The sequence below is a fragment of the Hesperophylax consimilis genome, chromosome 3, assembly GCF_061612785.1.
Source record: "Hesperophylax consimilis isolate HC1 chromosome 3, BYU_Hcon_1.0, whole genome shotgun sequence".
In the NCBI taxonomy this organism is placed as follows: domain Eukaryota; kingdom Metazoa; phylum Arthropoda; class Insecta; order Trichoptera; family Limnephilidae; genus Hesperophylax; species Hesperophylax consimilis.
The window spans coordinates 36,331,462-36,345,048 of NC_142838.1; the positions used below are offsets into that span (position 1 = coordinate 36,331,462).

At 33.9% G+C, this 13,587-nt stretch overlaps 1 protein-coding gene across 3 annotated transcripts in view; it reads left to right on the forward strand.

The window, feature by feature from the left end:
- Positions 1-13,448, forward strand: part of krz (beta-arrestin protein kurtz) — a 199,469-nt gene extending 186,021 nt beyond the window's left edge. The window contains exons 8-14 of one of the 3 annotated variants that reach the window (XM_089650589.1): positions 335-470; positions 1,590-1,747; positions 2,228-2,299; positions 3,786-3,929; positions 9,923-10,009; positions 10,146-10,283; positions 10,474-13,448. In XM_089650589.1, coding sequence (XP_089506715.1) covers positions 335-470; positions 1,590-1,747; positions 2,228-2,299; positions 3,786-3,929; positions 9,923-10,009; positions 10,146-10,283; positions 10,474-10,564 — 826 coding nt within the window. In that variant the 3' untranslated portion in view covers positions 10,565-13,448. Of the gene's footprint in view, positions 1-334; positions 471-1,589; positions 1,748-2,227; positions 2,300-3,785; positions 3,930-4,550; positions 4,695-9,922; positions 10,010-10,145; positions 10,284-10,473 lie in introns of all 3 variants that reach the window. The other 2 variants (XM_089650591.1, XM_089650590.1) reach the window with 2 other exon arrangements.
- The last annotated feature ends 139 nt before the right edge of the window (positions 13,449-13,587 follow it).

A 13,587-nucleotide genomic window follows, 5' to 3' on the forward strand; every position in this document is an offset into this window, starting at 1 on the left:
TTTAAACTTTCCGGTTTAGAAAATTTACTTTTCAATGGCATTGCTGCCCGGCTGGGCGTAAATCAAATAAAATAAAATTCTTGGAACTGAAAAATATGCTGCATCCTAAAACCATATTTATAAACAAAATAGTTTTTATTAGAAATAATTGTGTTACTGTTTGCATATTTCATATTTTTATCTTACCTGTGAAGTTATTTTTTACATAAATAACTTCACAGGCTGTCGTGGTTAACTGATAAATATTTACTTCAGTCTAGAAGTGTTCTCTTTGTATAAGAAAAGAATGGATACATTGAATAATGACTTATGAAACTCCTGATGATTTTTCCAGAAATTCAGTACGTTTGGCTATCAGAAAGATCATGTACGCGCCGAGCAAGCAAGGTGAACAGCCATCAGTAGAAGTATCTAAGGAGTTTATGATGAGTCCAAACAAGCTCTACCTCGAGGCTTCTCTTGATAAGGAGGTAACAATACTATATTTCCTTTTGACCGTTCTTCCACAGGGATACGCAAATATTCGATACTCGACGATTCAAGTATCTTCATGAGTACCGCCATACATCTGCGTGGAGGTTCGTACACAGGCAAACATTGCTGAAATTTTGTAAACCCGTCGATGAAGCCAGTCTCTCGTAACCGGCCAGTCTAAGTTGTTACCACTCACGTCAACGAGACTTAAAGCATGGCAGATCAATTAATAAATCTGATAGTCTTGCCAAAATTATAGTATCATTGTCATTTGTGTCAGACATTTTGTGTGAATGTGTAAATGCGTGTGCTTTAGATCTAATGCTAGAAACAAACTGTCAACAAAAAATGGCACCTACAGCAGTTGTGGGTTTATAAAAACTAGTTTGGACATTTAGAGTGGTGGTGGCGGCGATGCCGGTCTCGTTATTTCAGTAGTTGTGCGTGACAAGTTTTTTTGTGACATAAATACAACATCTTCTTCTTCTTCTTCTTCTTCAATGGCGCTACAGCCCATTTCGAGCCTTGGCCTCCTTTAACATGAGCCTCCACCGCCCTCTGTCCTCGGCCGTCGTCTTCCAATCTGCAACATGGAGTAGTCCTCTGGCATCTTTCCTGACATCGTCCTCCCATCTCAGCCTAGGTCTGCCCGCCTTTCGTTTGCCTCCCGGGTGTCCTGTTGGAACCTTCTTTGGTACACGTGTGCTTGGCATTCGGTGCACATGTCCGGCCCATCTTAGTCTTTGGAGCCGTAAATGAGTAAAGAGTCTGGGAGCTTGGTAGATGTCATATAGCTCCTTATTGTGGCGGATTCTCCATGCCTCTCCCTCTCGCACCGCTCCTAAGATTCTTCGAAGTACCTTTCTTTCGAAGGTGTCCAGCCGTTCCGCAGACTTTGCTGTCAGTGTTCCCGCCTCACATCCATAGGCCAAGACCGTTCTAATAATAAAATACAACATCAGTATCGGATACTTGCGTATTCTGGTGGAAGAAGGGCCTTAGTTTACTAATTGAGATCATGAGATTATTATTTTGTATTTATTTCTTCATGGAGGTTCAAAAATACTTGATTATCGGTTTCAGCAAGTCTTTTGATTTGTGCTTAATTTTTCCAGCTTTATCACCATGGAGAAAACATAGCTGTTAATGTCCACATAGCCAATAACAGTAATCGGACAGTGAAGAGGATTAAGGTTTCTGTGAGGCAGTTTGCTGACATCTGTCTGTTCTCCACGGCCCAGTACAAGTGCACCGTTGCTGAAGCAGAAAGCGAGTAAGTCTGAGACCAAAGCAAGGTTCATATATTTTTTAAAGCTAGATTACACTGTTCCATTAGATTTAAAAAAAAAACCTTTAAAATGCACATTTTTCTAAGCTAGACTACATTTTACCTAGTAAAAAGTGCACTTTACTAAGCTAAATTAGATATTTTTCCAGAAAAAAACTATGTTTTTCTAGACTAGAAATCAATGTTACCCCAAAAACAGTTCTTTTTTTCCAAACTAACGTTGCTACCCAGATAAAAAAAGTACTTTATTGTCTTGGTTTTTCATTAACCAAATGCTGATTTAATACAGCCATTATTGCATTTTGTTCTAAAATTACTTTAATTTTTAATGTATGTATTAATTATAATTTTTTTTTGAGCTGGGCCTTTTCTTTTTTTACTTAAATTTTTGAAATGACTAAAGTTAACTAAAAGCCGTTGCCGAATTAGGATTAACTGACGATTGTTTAATGTTGTGTGCGATAGGAGAATAAGGCCGGGGAAAAGAAAATTTATCCCATTCCAAGGATGGTTTGGTGGATCTCGGAAGGGGGAAACGTGAGTCAATATAATTTTAAGTTTGTTTGAATAATGAGCTAATTGAGTAAAGTAATACTCATTCGCCAAATCTACCATCACTGGAAGTTTCATGGCCCAATTGTTTGTCCACATTTTTTGGATGTGTTTTATGGTTTTGTTTACAATTTTCGGCAGATATTTTGAAAGCACAGCTGATATTTTACTTCAAAGTGCTGTAACTTTTTTTAATAATTTTTTTTTATTGTGGCATGGTAAATCTTTTAACAGTTGTTATTGTTAATTACTTTGACTTTGTCAATACTGGATATGAAAAAAAAATATTTTGAATAATTCACATCCATTCACATTGTTTTTCTTAACCTGCTGTTTTCAAGTGATTTTTCATTTATTATTATGTTTAATGAAATATTTATCATTTTGACAGGTTTTTATTTAAATGTGCCCAAATTAATGAGATCTGAATGTTGTACCTGGGCTGTGCTTTAGCGAAATATTATTAACACTGGGTGGATTGTGGTTTGTATTTTAATACGCTCTGATTTTCCAGTTTTTTTTTCTGTTAAAGATATTTCGACTTTTTTTAATGCTTTAAAGTAAAATATCAATTAATCTATAGAAATAATGTTAGCTTGATGTTTTAATATCTTAAAGACACCGTAATAATTTATTGTTTAAATCAAATTTTTTCGATTCAATTTATGAGATCCAAGTAAAATTATTTGTAATGTATTATTTTTTAAATATTTAAATAGTCATCCTTATACATGTGGGACTCTGGTGAATCTACATGATACGGAGAACCCAAAAAAAACTCCTTTTTTTCTTTTTAAAACTTTTTTCGAGTTAATTACTTTTGGAGCCGGGTCTACACTTCGATGCATTTTAAAAGACATTAACTCGTGTGCCAGCACTAAAGTATTGCGGTGTGCCAGCTGATTCTATTTTCGTAATAACTTAAATGTTTTTGCAAAATTATTTAATTGTAAATTGTTCCGTCTTACCAGATAATGTTTTTATATATTTATAAAAGTAGTTTATACCATTAGTAGTTACCCCAGAATAGCTAGTTGTATTCAGAAAAATAAAATAGAAAATAGCAATCATAACAGCTGATATTATCCCCCTGGCGACTGATTTTTTTCAAATTACATCCAAAAAATTCCAACTTTGGACTCGATTTACTTAAGAAGAAAGCTCGAATCAAAAAAGTTATACCACAAAATCGACTCCAAATGTGATGTAGATTCACAAGTTTCCCGCTTTTACTACGAGTTTCCGGACACCCTGTATAATATAAACACATTAAATACTACAAGATGCATAGATAATTGCAAATGCTAATTAATAGAATACAAGAAAGAAGCATTAATAATTTAATTACTTCCACCCTGAATGTGATATAGTCATGTTCTTGTGGTTCACCTAATCATGTATGGTGTATGGGGAGATAAGACAATAGGAGACAAGTGAAGGAAGTACGGTATGAAGATAGTATGTTTTCCAGCGTGGGTTGTCCCGTGGCACCGGGCTTCACTCTGAGCAAGGTGTTCTCGGTGCGGCCACTGCTAGCAGATAACAAGGACAAGCGCGGCCTGGCTCTGGATGGGCAGCTCAAGCACGAGGACACCAACCTCGCCTCCTCCACAGTGTGAGCAGCTAACAAACCACCCCACACCCGCCCGCCACGCTTACTTCTCTCACGCACACTCTACTCTCATTGCCTCCATGTTAGTTCAAGTTACATGTGACACTTATAATTTTCATATGTGAGCACTTAATTTCTGAGTATTTTTGATTATTGTCATGTTTGGCTAAAAAGCCTGCCTAACTCTATACTATTGCTACTTTGTTCGACAAGAAGAAGTATAATATTTTCTTTAACCGAATATGCCAAATTTTGGTTAGATAGAGGACAGTAGTCAAGGAAGAAGTAAGCGTTGGTAAGTGGTTGTGAAATCTACGGTGGTGAGAGTAATCTGGATGGGAATGGGGTAGTGCTGTATTGTTTCCTCTCTTCAGTCTCTTCCTGTAGTTCCTCGTAACAGTAAGACCGGTGTTGTGCATCTCTCCACAGAACTCCCGCTTTACTCCAGTAATGTTAGTAATGGGCCGAACCGACAGGTTTTTCAGGAGGTAATCAGATTACACCCTGAAACGTGTTGGCCAAGCTCCCCGCTCCACGTTGTTCTTTAATACCTGTAGTCACTAAAGTATTTGCTTGTTTCTTTTTTGGTTTGGTTTGCGTTGTTGCTCGGTGGTGGTGATTCAGGGAGGGGTGTCCCATTGCGCCAGGCTTCACCTTGAGCAAAATATTCATAGCCACCCCCCTGCTGGCCAACAACAAGGACAAGTGGGGGCTCGCCCTGGACGGCCAGCTCAAGCACGAGGACACCAACCTCGCCTCCAGCACCCTGTAAGTCCCCGCCACCCCTCACGCCATGTGTCATGCGCCATCAGCCGCTGTGCTTCATTCACACCATCTCAGTGTCTAAGCATGCTTCCTTCATCACCGTCTTACACTATGTGCCATTTGCTATCTGTGTTTCAGGCTTCATTTGTACCATCACCTGTATTTCACCCAGTTCATTGCCCGTGTCGCATATCACTACATTCATCGCCCATGGCCTTTTTATCTCACGCAACTTGTGGCTTTTAACTTCTGTATAGATTGCCACTAATCTTTGTTGCTTCTGTCACTACTCTGTGCCATTGCGTATCTTATTGCGTTGAGGTGTTGATATTTTAACTATCACCTAATTGGCATTATTCTAAAACCATCCCTCAACTATTAATTTAGATTCATAAATTATTATGTTACCCCAAGATCATTAATCAAAGTATTCCTTACCAAATGTAGATAATCGTCATCAATCAGGGCTTTCATTGTATGTGTGTATTCCTTACCAAATGTAGATAATCGTCATCAATCAGGGCTTTCATTGTATGTGTGTATTCCTTACCAAATGTACATAATCGTCATCAATCAGGGCTTTCATTGTATATTTATTATGTGTGTATTTATTTAGGTGTGTATTTATTTTAGGTGTGTATTTATTTTAGATGTGTATTTATTTTTTGCTTATCGTTACATTATTTTGAAAAAATAGCTTTATTCTCTCTAAATCGTATCGTGCCATATAATTAGTAGTTACCAAATACCCTATAATATTAATAATACCTCCCACTTCTGACATTTCCCATACATTCTGATGGCAACCACACTATACTAGCGCCTTCTAGCGGCATTAGTTGTGCGCTTTGGTTTTCTCTCATACATTTTAATTGATTTAAATTATGGAAATCGAAAAAATTAAATTAAATTAGATAATCCACAACGACCTTACTGCTTGTTTTGCTCATACATTAAAAAAATATTAAAGCCAAATATTCAGATATATTCTGAATGCCTAATATTTTACAAGGAAATGGTCATACAGCCACATTTTTTACAGTATTTTGATAAAAATGCCGTTCTCATTTTTCTCCATATTAAAATTTTTGTTTTTCCTCCGTCACTTATTAATAAATAAGGTAGTGACATAGCTCCCCTGTCTTTACACCGTACAGACAGGGACGCTCTTGTGAGGTGTCACATAAAAAAATACAAAAATGTGCTGTGAAAATCAATATGTATTGACGATGTATAACTTCAACTTGAACACAGAATGCTACATGGAACTAACACAGCTTTGCTGAATTAACCTTAATTTTTTTGTAATTTTATTTTCATCCACGTTTTACATAATCAATAACATTTTATTTGCTAGGATTTAACGAAATCCTTTCTCAAACTACCTATAACCTGGAATGTTCTTTGGCATCTTGAAAAATGACTTGGGAGTGTTTTTGTTATTTGTTCGTAAACTGAACCACAGAACGTACTCTTTGGAATGTTTTTTTTAATGAATATTGATAAAAATACAAATTAGAGAGCACAAAACACCGTCACTAAGTACTAAATAAATTCAATTTGACGCCATTGAAAGGAATGTCAAAGTCAATATGCTACAGCTGCTAGAGTTCTTGATATTGCCACTATTTCACTGGAGTTGAATGTATGACATATTAATATTCTAGGGTATTTGGTTTCACTTTACAGCAGGTTTACAAATATTCTTTTATTAAAAAATAATATATCTTTCAATTGTTCGTTGATATCTTTAGAAACTCCTCAAAATGACAATTCAACACACCTATAAAAAGTGCTATAAAGTTATGAAAAGTGATGAAACATAGACTAGGTTAAATAGTTACATATATGACCTATTTAACCTAGTTTTTGTTTCATCACTTTTCATAACTTTAGAGCACTTTTTATAGGTGTGTTGAATTGACATTTTGATGAGTTATCCAGTCACCCTTTTTATTTACGTAGTAACAACCTTTCGAAATTTTTTACATTACTAACCCCAAAGTAATGAAATAGTCAACAATTTTCACAAAAAACCGTAATCATGGTATACTCAAAAGATTTTTCGAATACGAAATTATCAACCATTTTTAATCATCCGGCATGTACCTATGTAGCTATTTATCGATGGATCGCTTTAACATTGTTTTCTGCGTGTGTATAAATATATTATCCCTTCACCATTTATATTTCTAAATATTTTCGATTATTTTTTAATTTTTTTTTTTATCACAATCTCATCTCATTCGGTTTTAGGTTGATGCTGTTTACCATTGACTTACAAAATAAAATTATAATTTATTTTATCTAATAATCAATGACGTTACAATACAGTTAGACTCGTTATGGCCTCACAAAATTAAAATACAATGTGGCAAGTAATAAACACTCTCATGTTTCCAGTAAATTCTTAATTTGAACGTTGTTTATGTATGACAAAGACAGGCATTCAAAGAAAGTGTGTGTGAATGAAACAGCTATAGGATCAGGCGGCATTTTCGTATTTAAAAGGTGCGGAGAAAACTACATTCTACATCGGTGTGATTGAGATGATAAGATACGCTTTCTCGCTTACACTAAGGTAAATACGGAACGCTGTGTGAGACGACCCACTCAGCAAATTGTCCTTCAGATACTTATGTTTTGCTACGTTCGCTATTTCGCTTTCTAATGGCTCTTAAAATCTCTGGAAACAATTAAAATTATTGAAAATAATAAATAGTTTTACTAGTGTTTGCCGTCTAATGGAAACTTTTCTCACTAATCCTGCGGGCATTTTGACACTCATTTAAGCAATTTTGTTAGAGATAACACACTAATTCACGCGACGCGTTACAGTTAAAAACCATTATATTGAAAGTACGACAATTACCGTGTCTTTTGCTTGCCACTTTTGAGATCTCCACAGCATGTGTATTGTTTTTGATGTCATTGCTTATAATATATATTATATATCTAAATTCACTTTTGTCTTTGGGAATCCATCACCGCATGTTTCTAATAATTTCATAAGTCATTTTAAAATACGATTTTACTACAGAAATGGTCCAGCCATCATAGAAAACACTATGTATTGCAGTGTCACGGCAAATCTTCAATGGATTTAAATTGGCTGTAGATTTTGTTCCTCCTGGAATGTAGCCAAATACCCATGACTTAGGCGGGGATGGATTCAAATCTATGGAAATTACATCCTGTTCTATTTATTTTTATTTTTCATTCTTGCAGGTACTCTCTATTTTATAACTAAGTTTTTCTTTGATGTAGTTGTTTCATATTTTTCTTGTAAATGTGTATTTAACAATAATCAATGTTTTCTACTGGTGTGATGGCAGTGTTGTACATATTACTTTTGTTGTAATATTTTTTGGAAATTTTCGAATATCCCGCTATTTCCTCTGCCTTTTCCAATCCCATGTCTTTCACAATCCTATTTATATGTCTTTAATAAAAATCAGTTTGACAAATTCAATTTTATTTTTTTTCATTCTTCTTTTGTCAAGAAAAATATTTTTTTGAACAAAGGATGAGATAATACTGCTTAGTGATGCATCATTGTTTTATTTAGAATAATGTTATTTAAATTATCAATTTATAATCCAAAACCACCATTACAATTTGAAACATTGCTTCAAATAGCTCTACATGTAATTGCTACCTACAGGTTCTTCTGCTTCCCATCCTCTTTCCCGCTACTTTCGCCACACAAGATTCCCCGATTTTTGGTGTGCCAAAGTCCCATTGGTTCCAGGCATTGAAACCCATCATTACATCAATTAAAAAAAATAAATTATTGTTTTAGTACTTACAGCCTGTTAGCGTGTATAATAATATAATATATATTTCTTTAAAAATACATAGATAGCAGTGGTGGTGCGTGAATTTTCAGTGAGGTAGGGTGCAAGATTGAAAAATACAACACTAATGATGTTGTTGTAGCTGAAACTATATACATTTTTTTTTTTTTTTAATTTCAATTTTTTTGTATGAAGACAGGAGTCTTCCAGTTTGTAAAAGCGCAGCATCACCAATCTGAAAAATCTTTTTTGCAAATATTTTTTTTTGAAAATGAAAAATAAAATTTCAGCGACAACATCATTAAGATAATTTTTTTCAGTCTTATCACTCTAGATCACTGAAAAGTCGTGGACTGCCACTGATATATACAAATTTCACTTGTTGCATTTTCTTATAAAAATCATTCGGGTACATAAACTATAAACAACACATATTTGAGAAGGATTTCCATTGTCTAATAATATGCATTCCATAGGTCTCGCTCATTGGTTGATGGAGAATATAGGTATAATATAATATTTGAATACAATTTAATAAACACCCTGTACATTATAGTATTTGATTGGTTCCCCAGTTTTGCTTGAATAGATGATGGGAGTCATAGATTGCTAGATAATATTCATAAATATTTTTTAACCAAAATTAGAGTTTATTTTGTCTCTATTAAAAAGATTGATGCTTTTCATTCATCAAAATGTCATCACATAGTTTAGTTCCATATTCCATAATTTGCTAATAAAGTTGTTTTATAGTTTCTTTGAGATTGACCAGAATGCTTTAGAAGTTCACACACAAATAGAGTATCCTTCAGTTTCATTCAGTCAATAGCAGTATTATCAATATTTAGGTAATTGTCCAATTTCGTTCTACACAAACAGAGAAGATAGAGCATCAATGTTAGTTGGCAATTGGCAATCACTTTCAATACGTTAAATAATAGCAATTAATCACACAGTGGGGCAACTTGCGTTTGTCAGCTATTTAAATGTAAATAAAGCACACTCACTTCTAATTGTTATCTACTTAAATACACGCAACAAACAGATATTACATTACTCATCTTATTGCTTATATTCCTTTGTATAAGTATTTCCTGTATTCTTAGAAATTTCTTTCTGACAAAGAAATTCCCCGTAGTTGCAACCTTTGTTTATCATCTATTTGTAAATATATATTATATTATCATGCCCTTTCTAAATGTGTATGAACAAACTACTTTTCTAGAGATTTTTCTTTCTTATTTTGTTTACATTCAAATCCAAAGGTAAGAGATTCAAATAATAAACTCTCGTTTGCATGAAAATCATTCATAATATTTACCTTTATTATCTTCCCAACTTATTTCAACATAAAGTCTCGTTGCTTTTAAATTAGTTTTGCAATAGAATACCTACCTAAGTGCTGCGGAACAATAAACATGTTTCTTTTAACAGGGTTGCTGATCCATCTCAGCGGGAGAATCTTGGAATTATTGTCCAATACAAAGTCAAAGTGAAGCTTTGTCTGGGAGCCCTGGGCGGGTGAGTTCTACTTTAAAAATTAAAATTATAATTTTTATTTTGAAGGCTAATTTTGTTAAAGTAATACATTATATTGTATTTTGAAAATAAAATAGTATGCATATGTATATATAATAGTATAATGTTTTATATTCAGTGACCTGGTGGCTGAGCTGCCATTCATCCTGATGCACCCCAAGCCTGAGGAAGAGGCCCCGCCCATGCGGCCCCCAGCGCCCCCAGATCGCGTGGCCCCCGAGGTCCCGGTGGATACCAACCTCATACAGCTTGATGCGTAATTACCTGCATTTTAAAACACACTGACATTTTATAGCTCCATAATAATAATGTGTTTGCAACTTAAAACACTTTATTTACTCTATCAACTCTGAAATGAGCATTCTATTATACAAATATGTATGTAATCTGGATAGAGAACTAATTAAGCTCTTTCAACAATTAATGATGGTTACTGCTTATTCCAGGGATGATTTCAACAACACTGACCACGAGGATGACATAATATTTGAAGACTTTGCCCGGTTACGGTTAAAAGGAGGAGAAGCCGAAGCCTGAAGGGAAATGAGCGCAGTTCATCAACTACTGTTGAGATTCCATTGCTAGGAGGCCTGCAATGGTAATGGTTCCACAATACCGCCAAAAGGGAGATGTTTCAGCAAACACAACCCAACATGTTTCACCAAAGGCTGCGCAACTCTATCGAAAGGTTATCCGGAAGGGAATCCAACACAGAAACACAGGGGGATGCTAAACCCGGGCCCGACTCCAAACAAACAAATGCTCGAGCGGCATTTCCTTCTTCCTTTGGTACAAAGTTCAGCGTCTCGCCTCAAACTCCTTTTCAATGATAAAATATCTGTCAATTCTTTTCTTAAAAAACTATTTATACACTTTTTTAATTGATTTGTATACACTTCAATTGAGCTACATAAATATGTATGTGTTTTGTACGATTTTTTATTCCGTGTACTTCTCTTGTGATATGATAGAATGCTAAGACTTTTTACAAAATATCTTATCGGATTGGCAGTTTACAAAAAAATTCAACAAGTTCTTCTTAGCCTCTACGCTAGTTCTATCCTTATATCGAAGCTCCCTATGTAATGTTCTCTATCTATTGCTTTACACGAGTCAACTTTCAAACAAACTTCTTCATTTTGTAACCTGGAAAGTAAATTATCCTGAAGTATTGAAATTTGTAATTATAGTACGTGTTATACATATCAATTATTTGAGAATAATTTATGAGAAAGTAAGAACTAAAGTTGGCTCCCCTAAAGTAAAAGATTTGCTTATTTTATATGTGTTTTACAGAGGGTGCATCGATATGAAAACGAATTTATCAATTTATTCTATATTTAGGGCCTATTTTTTGGAAACATGTCTATATCATCATGAAAAGTTCTTTAATTAATCGAGAAAATATTTTTAAATGATAAAGATGCTCTATGGAAGATATCATTTTAGCATGGCAACGTCGCTATTTTTTTCTTTCGAATTCAAAATATAAATGGTGGATATTGTGAAAAAAAAATTATAACCATTTTAATTATTGTTTATATTCGTTACAAATTTTTGATGTTCTTATCCTTGGTAATGTGAATTAAACTAAAGCTTCCTGATATTTTAGGTAACGATGATCGTTTGTTTTGATAGTATGAAACTATAATATACTATCATTGTCTCAAAGATCTGTCATCTGCTCATATTTAGTTAAATATCTCCTGACATTTAGAGCTAATCAAGGGATAATGAGTACTTTGAGCGAGTGAATGATTGTGCCAGATAGTGCTAATGATATGTGAAGAAATGCAATCTAGGGCACATTTGCATATCAGAACCCTAACAGAACTTGAAGAAGTAGCCCCATAAAGCATAACCGTATAATGTATTGGATTGAGATTATATTTATTATAATTTAAGTGGACATCAATTCATTCTTACAAATCAGCTTATTTATGTTTTATAAATTTCCTTAGTGAAGGATAGTCTTCATGAAATATTAAAAGTACATTAATTATAAAGATTCAGTGTGTAGGGAATATTTCCATTGAACATTATTTCATTTCAAATTTAAGTTTTATACATACATAAAAATATAAAATGTATTTCGTGAACTTACGTATAATCACAAATCTGTAATGTAGTGTGAATAGGAATAATAAATTACCCGGAACCCGGAATGGAAGTCATTTCCGGTAGTCAGGGATTTAATATTTGCTAAGTGGTTTATGTATTTTGTAATTTAACGGTTGAATTAGATTTCTCACTGTCAAAATTTTGTTACATATTTATGTATTAGGAAAAATTGTCTATTATCATTTTTGTAAATCTGTTTCTATCATATTTGTAATGCTTTGTTATTTGTTATGATTTCATAGCAATGAAGTGCATTTAAAGAGCTATTGTTATAAGAAAAGGTGAAGTATCGGTTCTAGCAATGAAATCAATCCTGAGGGTTCATTTGGTAGTCCCAGTACCTACCATTATACATAATATTATTACGTCAGTTAAATTCTAAAATACATATTATATGTCTATTTGTGATGCTCATAATATTTAATTGTTAAACTTTTAGCACAATTTGTTGATAAATGAAAGAATTTGCGCAAATTTACAATAAAGATGGAAAGGCCTGCTCTTGTCCGTGTCGGTATCCTGATCCGTGCCGTAGCACTGAGGGTACCTTACGAGGAATATGAGTAAAAGAAAACGTCCTTCACACACTGTTGGTCTAATGTTTATATTAATCATATATTTTATGCACAATCCTATATAATAGAATAGTGAACTATATTTAGCCTAATTGTAATATCAATGGTTAATAATTATGTAAGATTCTCTTGTATTTGAGAGGGATCAGAAGTCAGTTGAATTACACATAGGATGTAAAGATATTTAAAATAAAATATAACATGTAAATATATACTTAATCGTAAATACATAAAGCTAGTAACTAGTACCATTGCTAAACATGTATGTATTGTATATGTCTTCACAGCGTTCTCAATGGAGCGTGCGCTAACTCTAGCATCTAGCTACACTACTGATTAATTTATAACCTCATAGTAAATGCCAAAGTGCGGGAACGGACCTGTATCATAGCACTTATACGCTTGTCTGTTCGCTGCAACCAACCAACAAACATACATATATCAGGGGGAGGTGAACAAACATAATACACATTATTATGTCCTATTTATTTGTGTTCAGTTAACCATTCCAATCTCTGGCTTCTAATCTTACAACCACTACCTAAATATATTATGTTGAACAGCTTATTTTATCCCAAAATACATATTATATTTTACTCCCAGGATTGTATTCACCTTTTATAAATTATTAAAGATACTTGAAACAGGTGTTACAGAATAATCATTAACATTTTGAATCATAATTAAACATGTTTTCCAACAAAGAACCTTTTTACTTTTCATGCCAGTCCTTTAATAGGTATATGATTTGTATAGCGCTGTTTTTGTGAAAAATCACCTCAAGGGCGCTATTCCATGCATTATGATACAGAATATCCAGAATACAGTTTCTTATTCGGGGTGAGTGCTCACATCAGGGGTGGG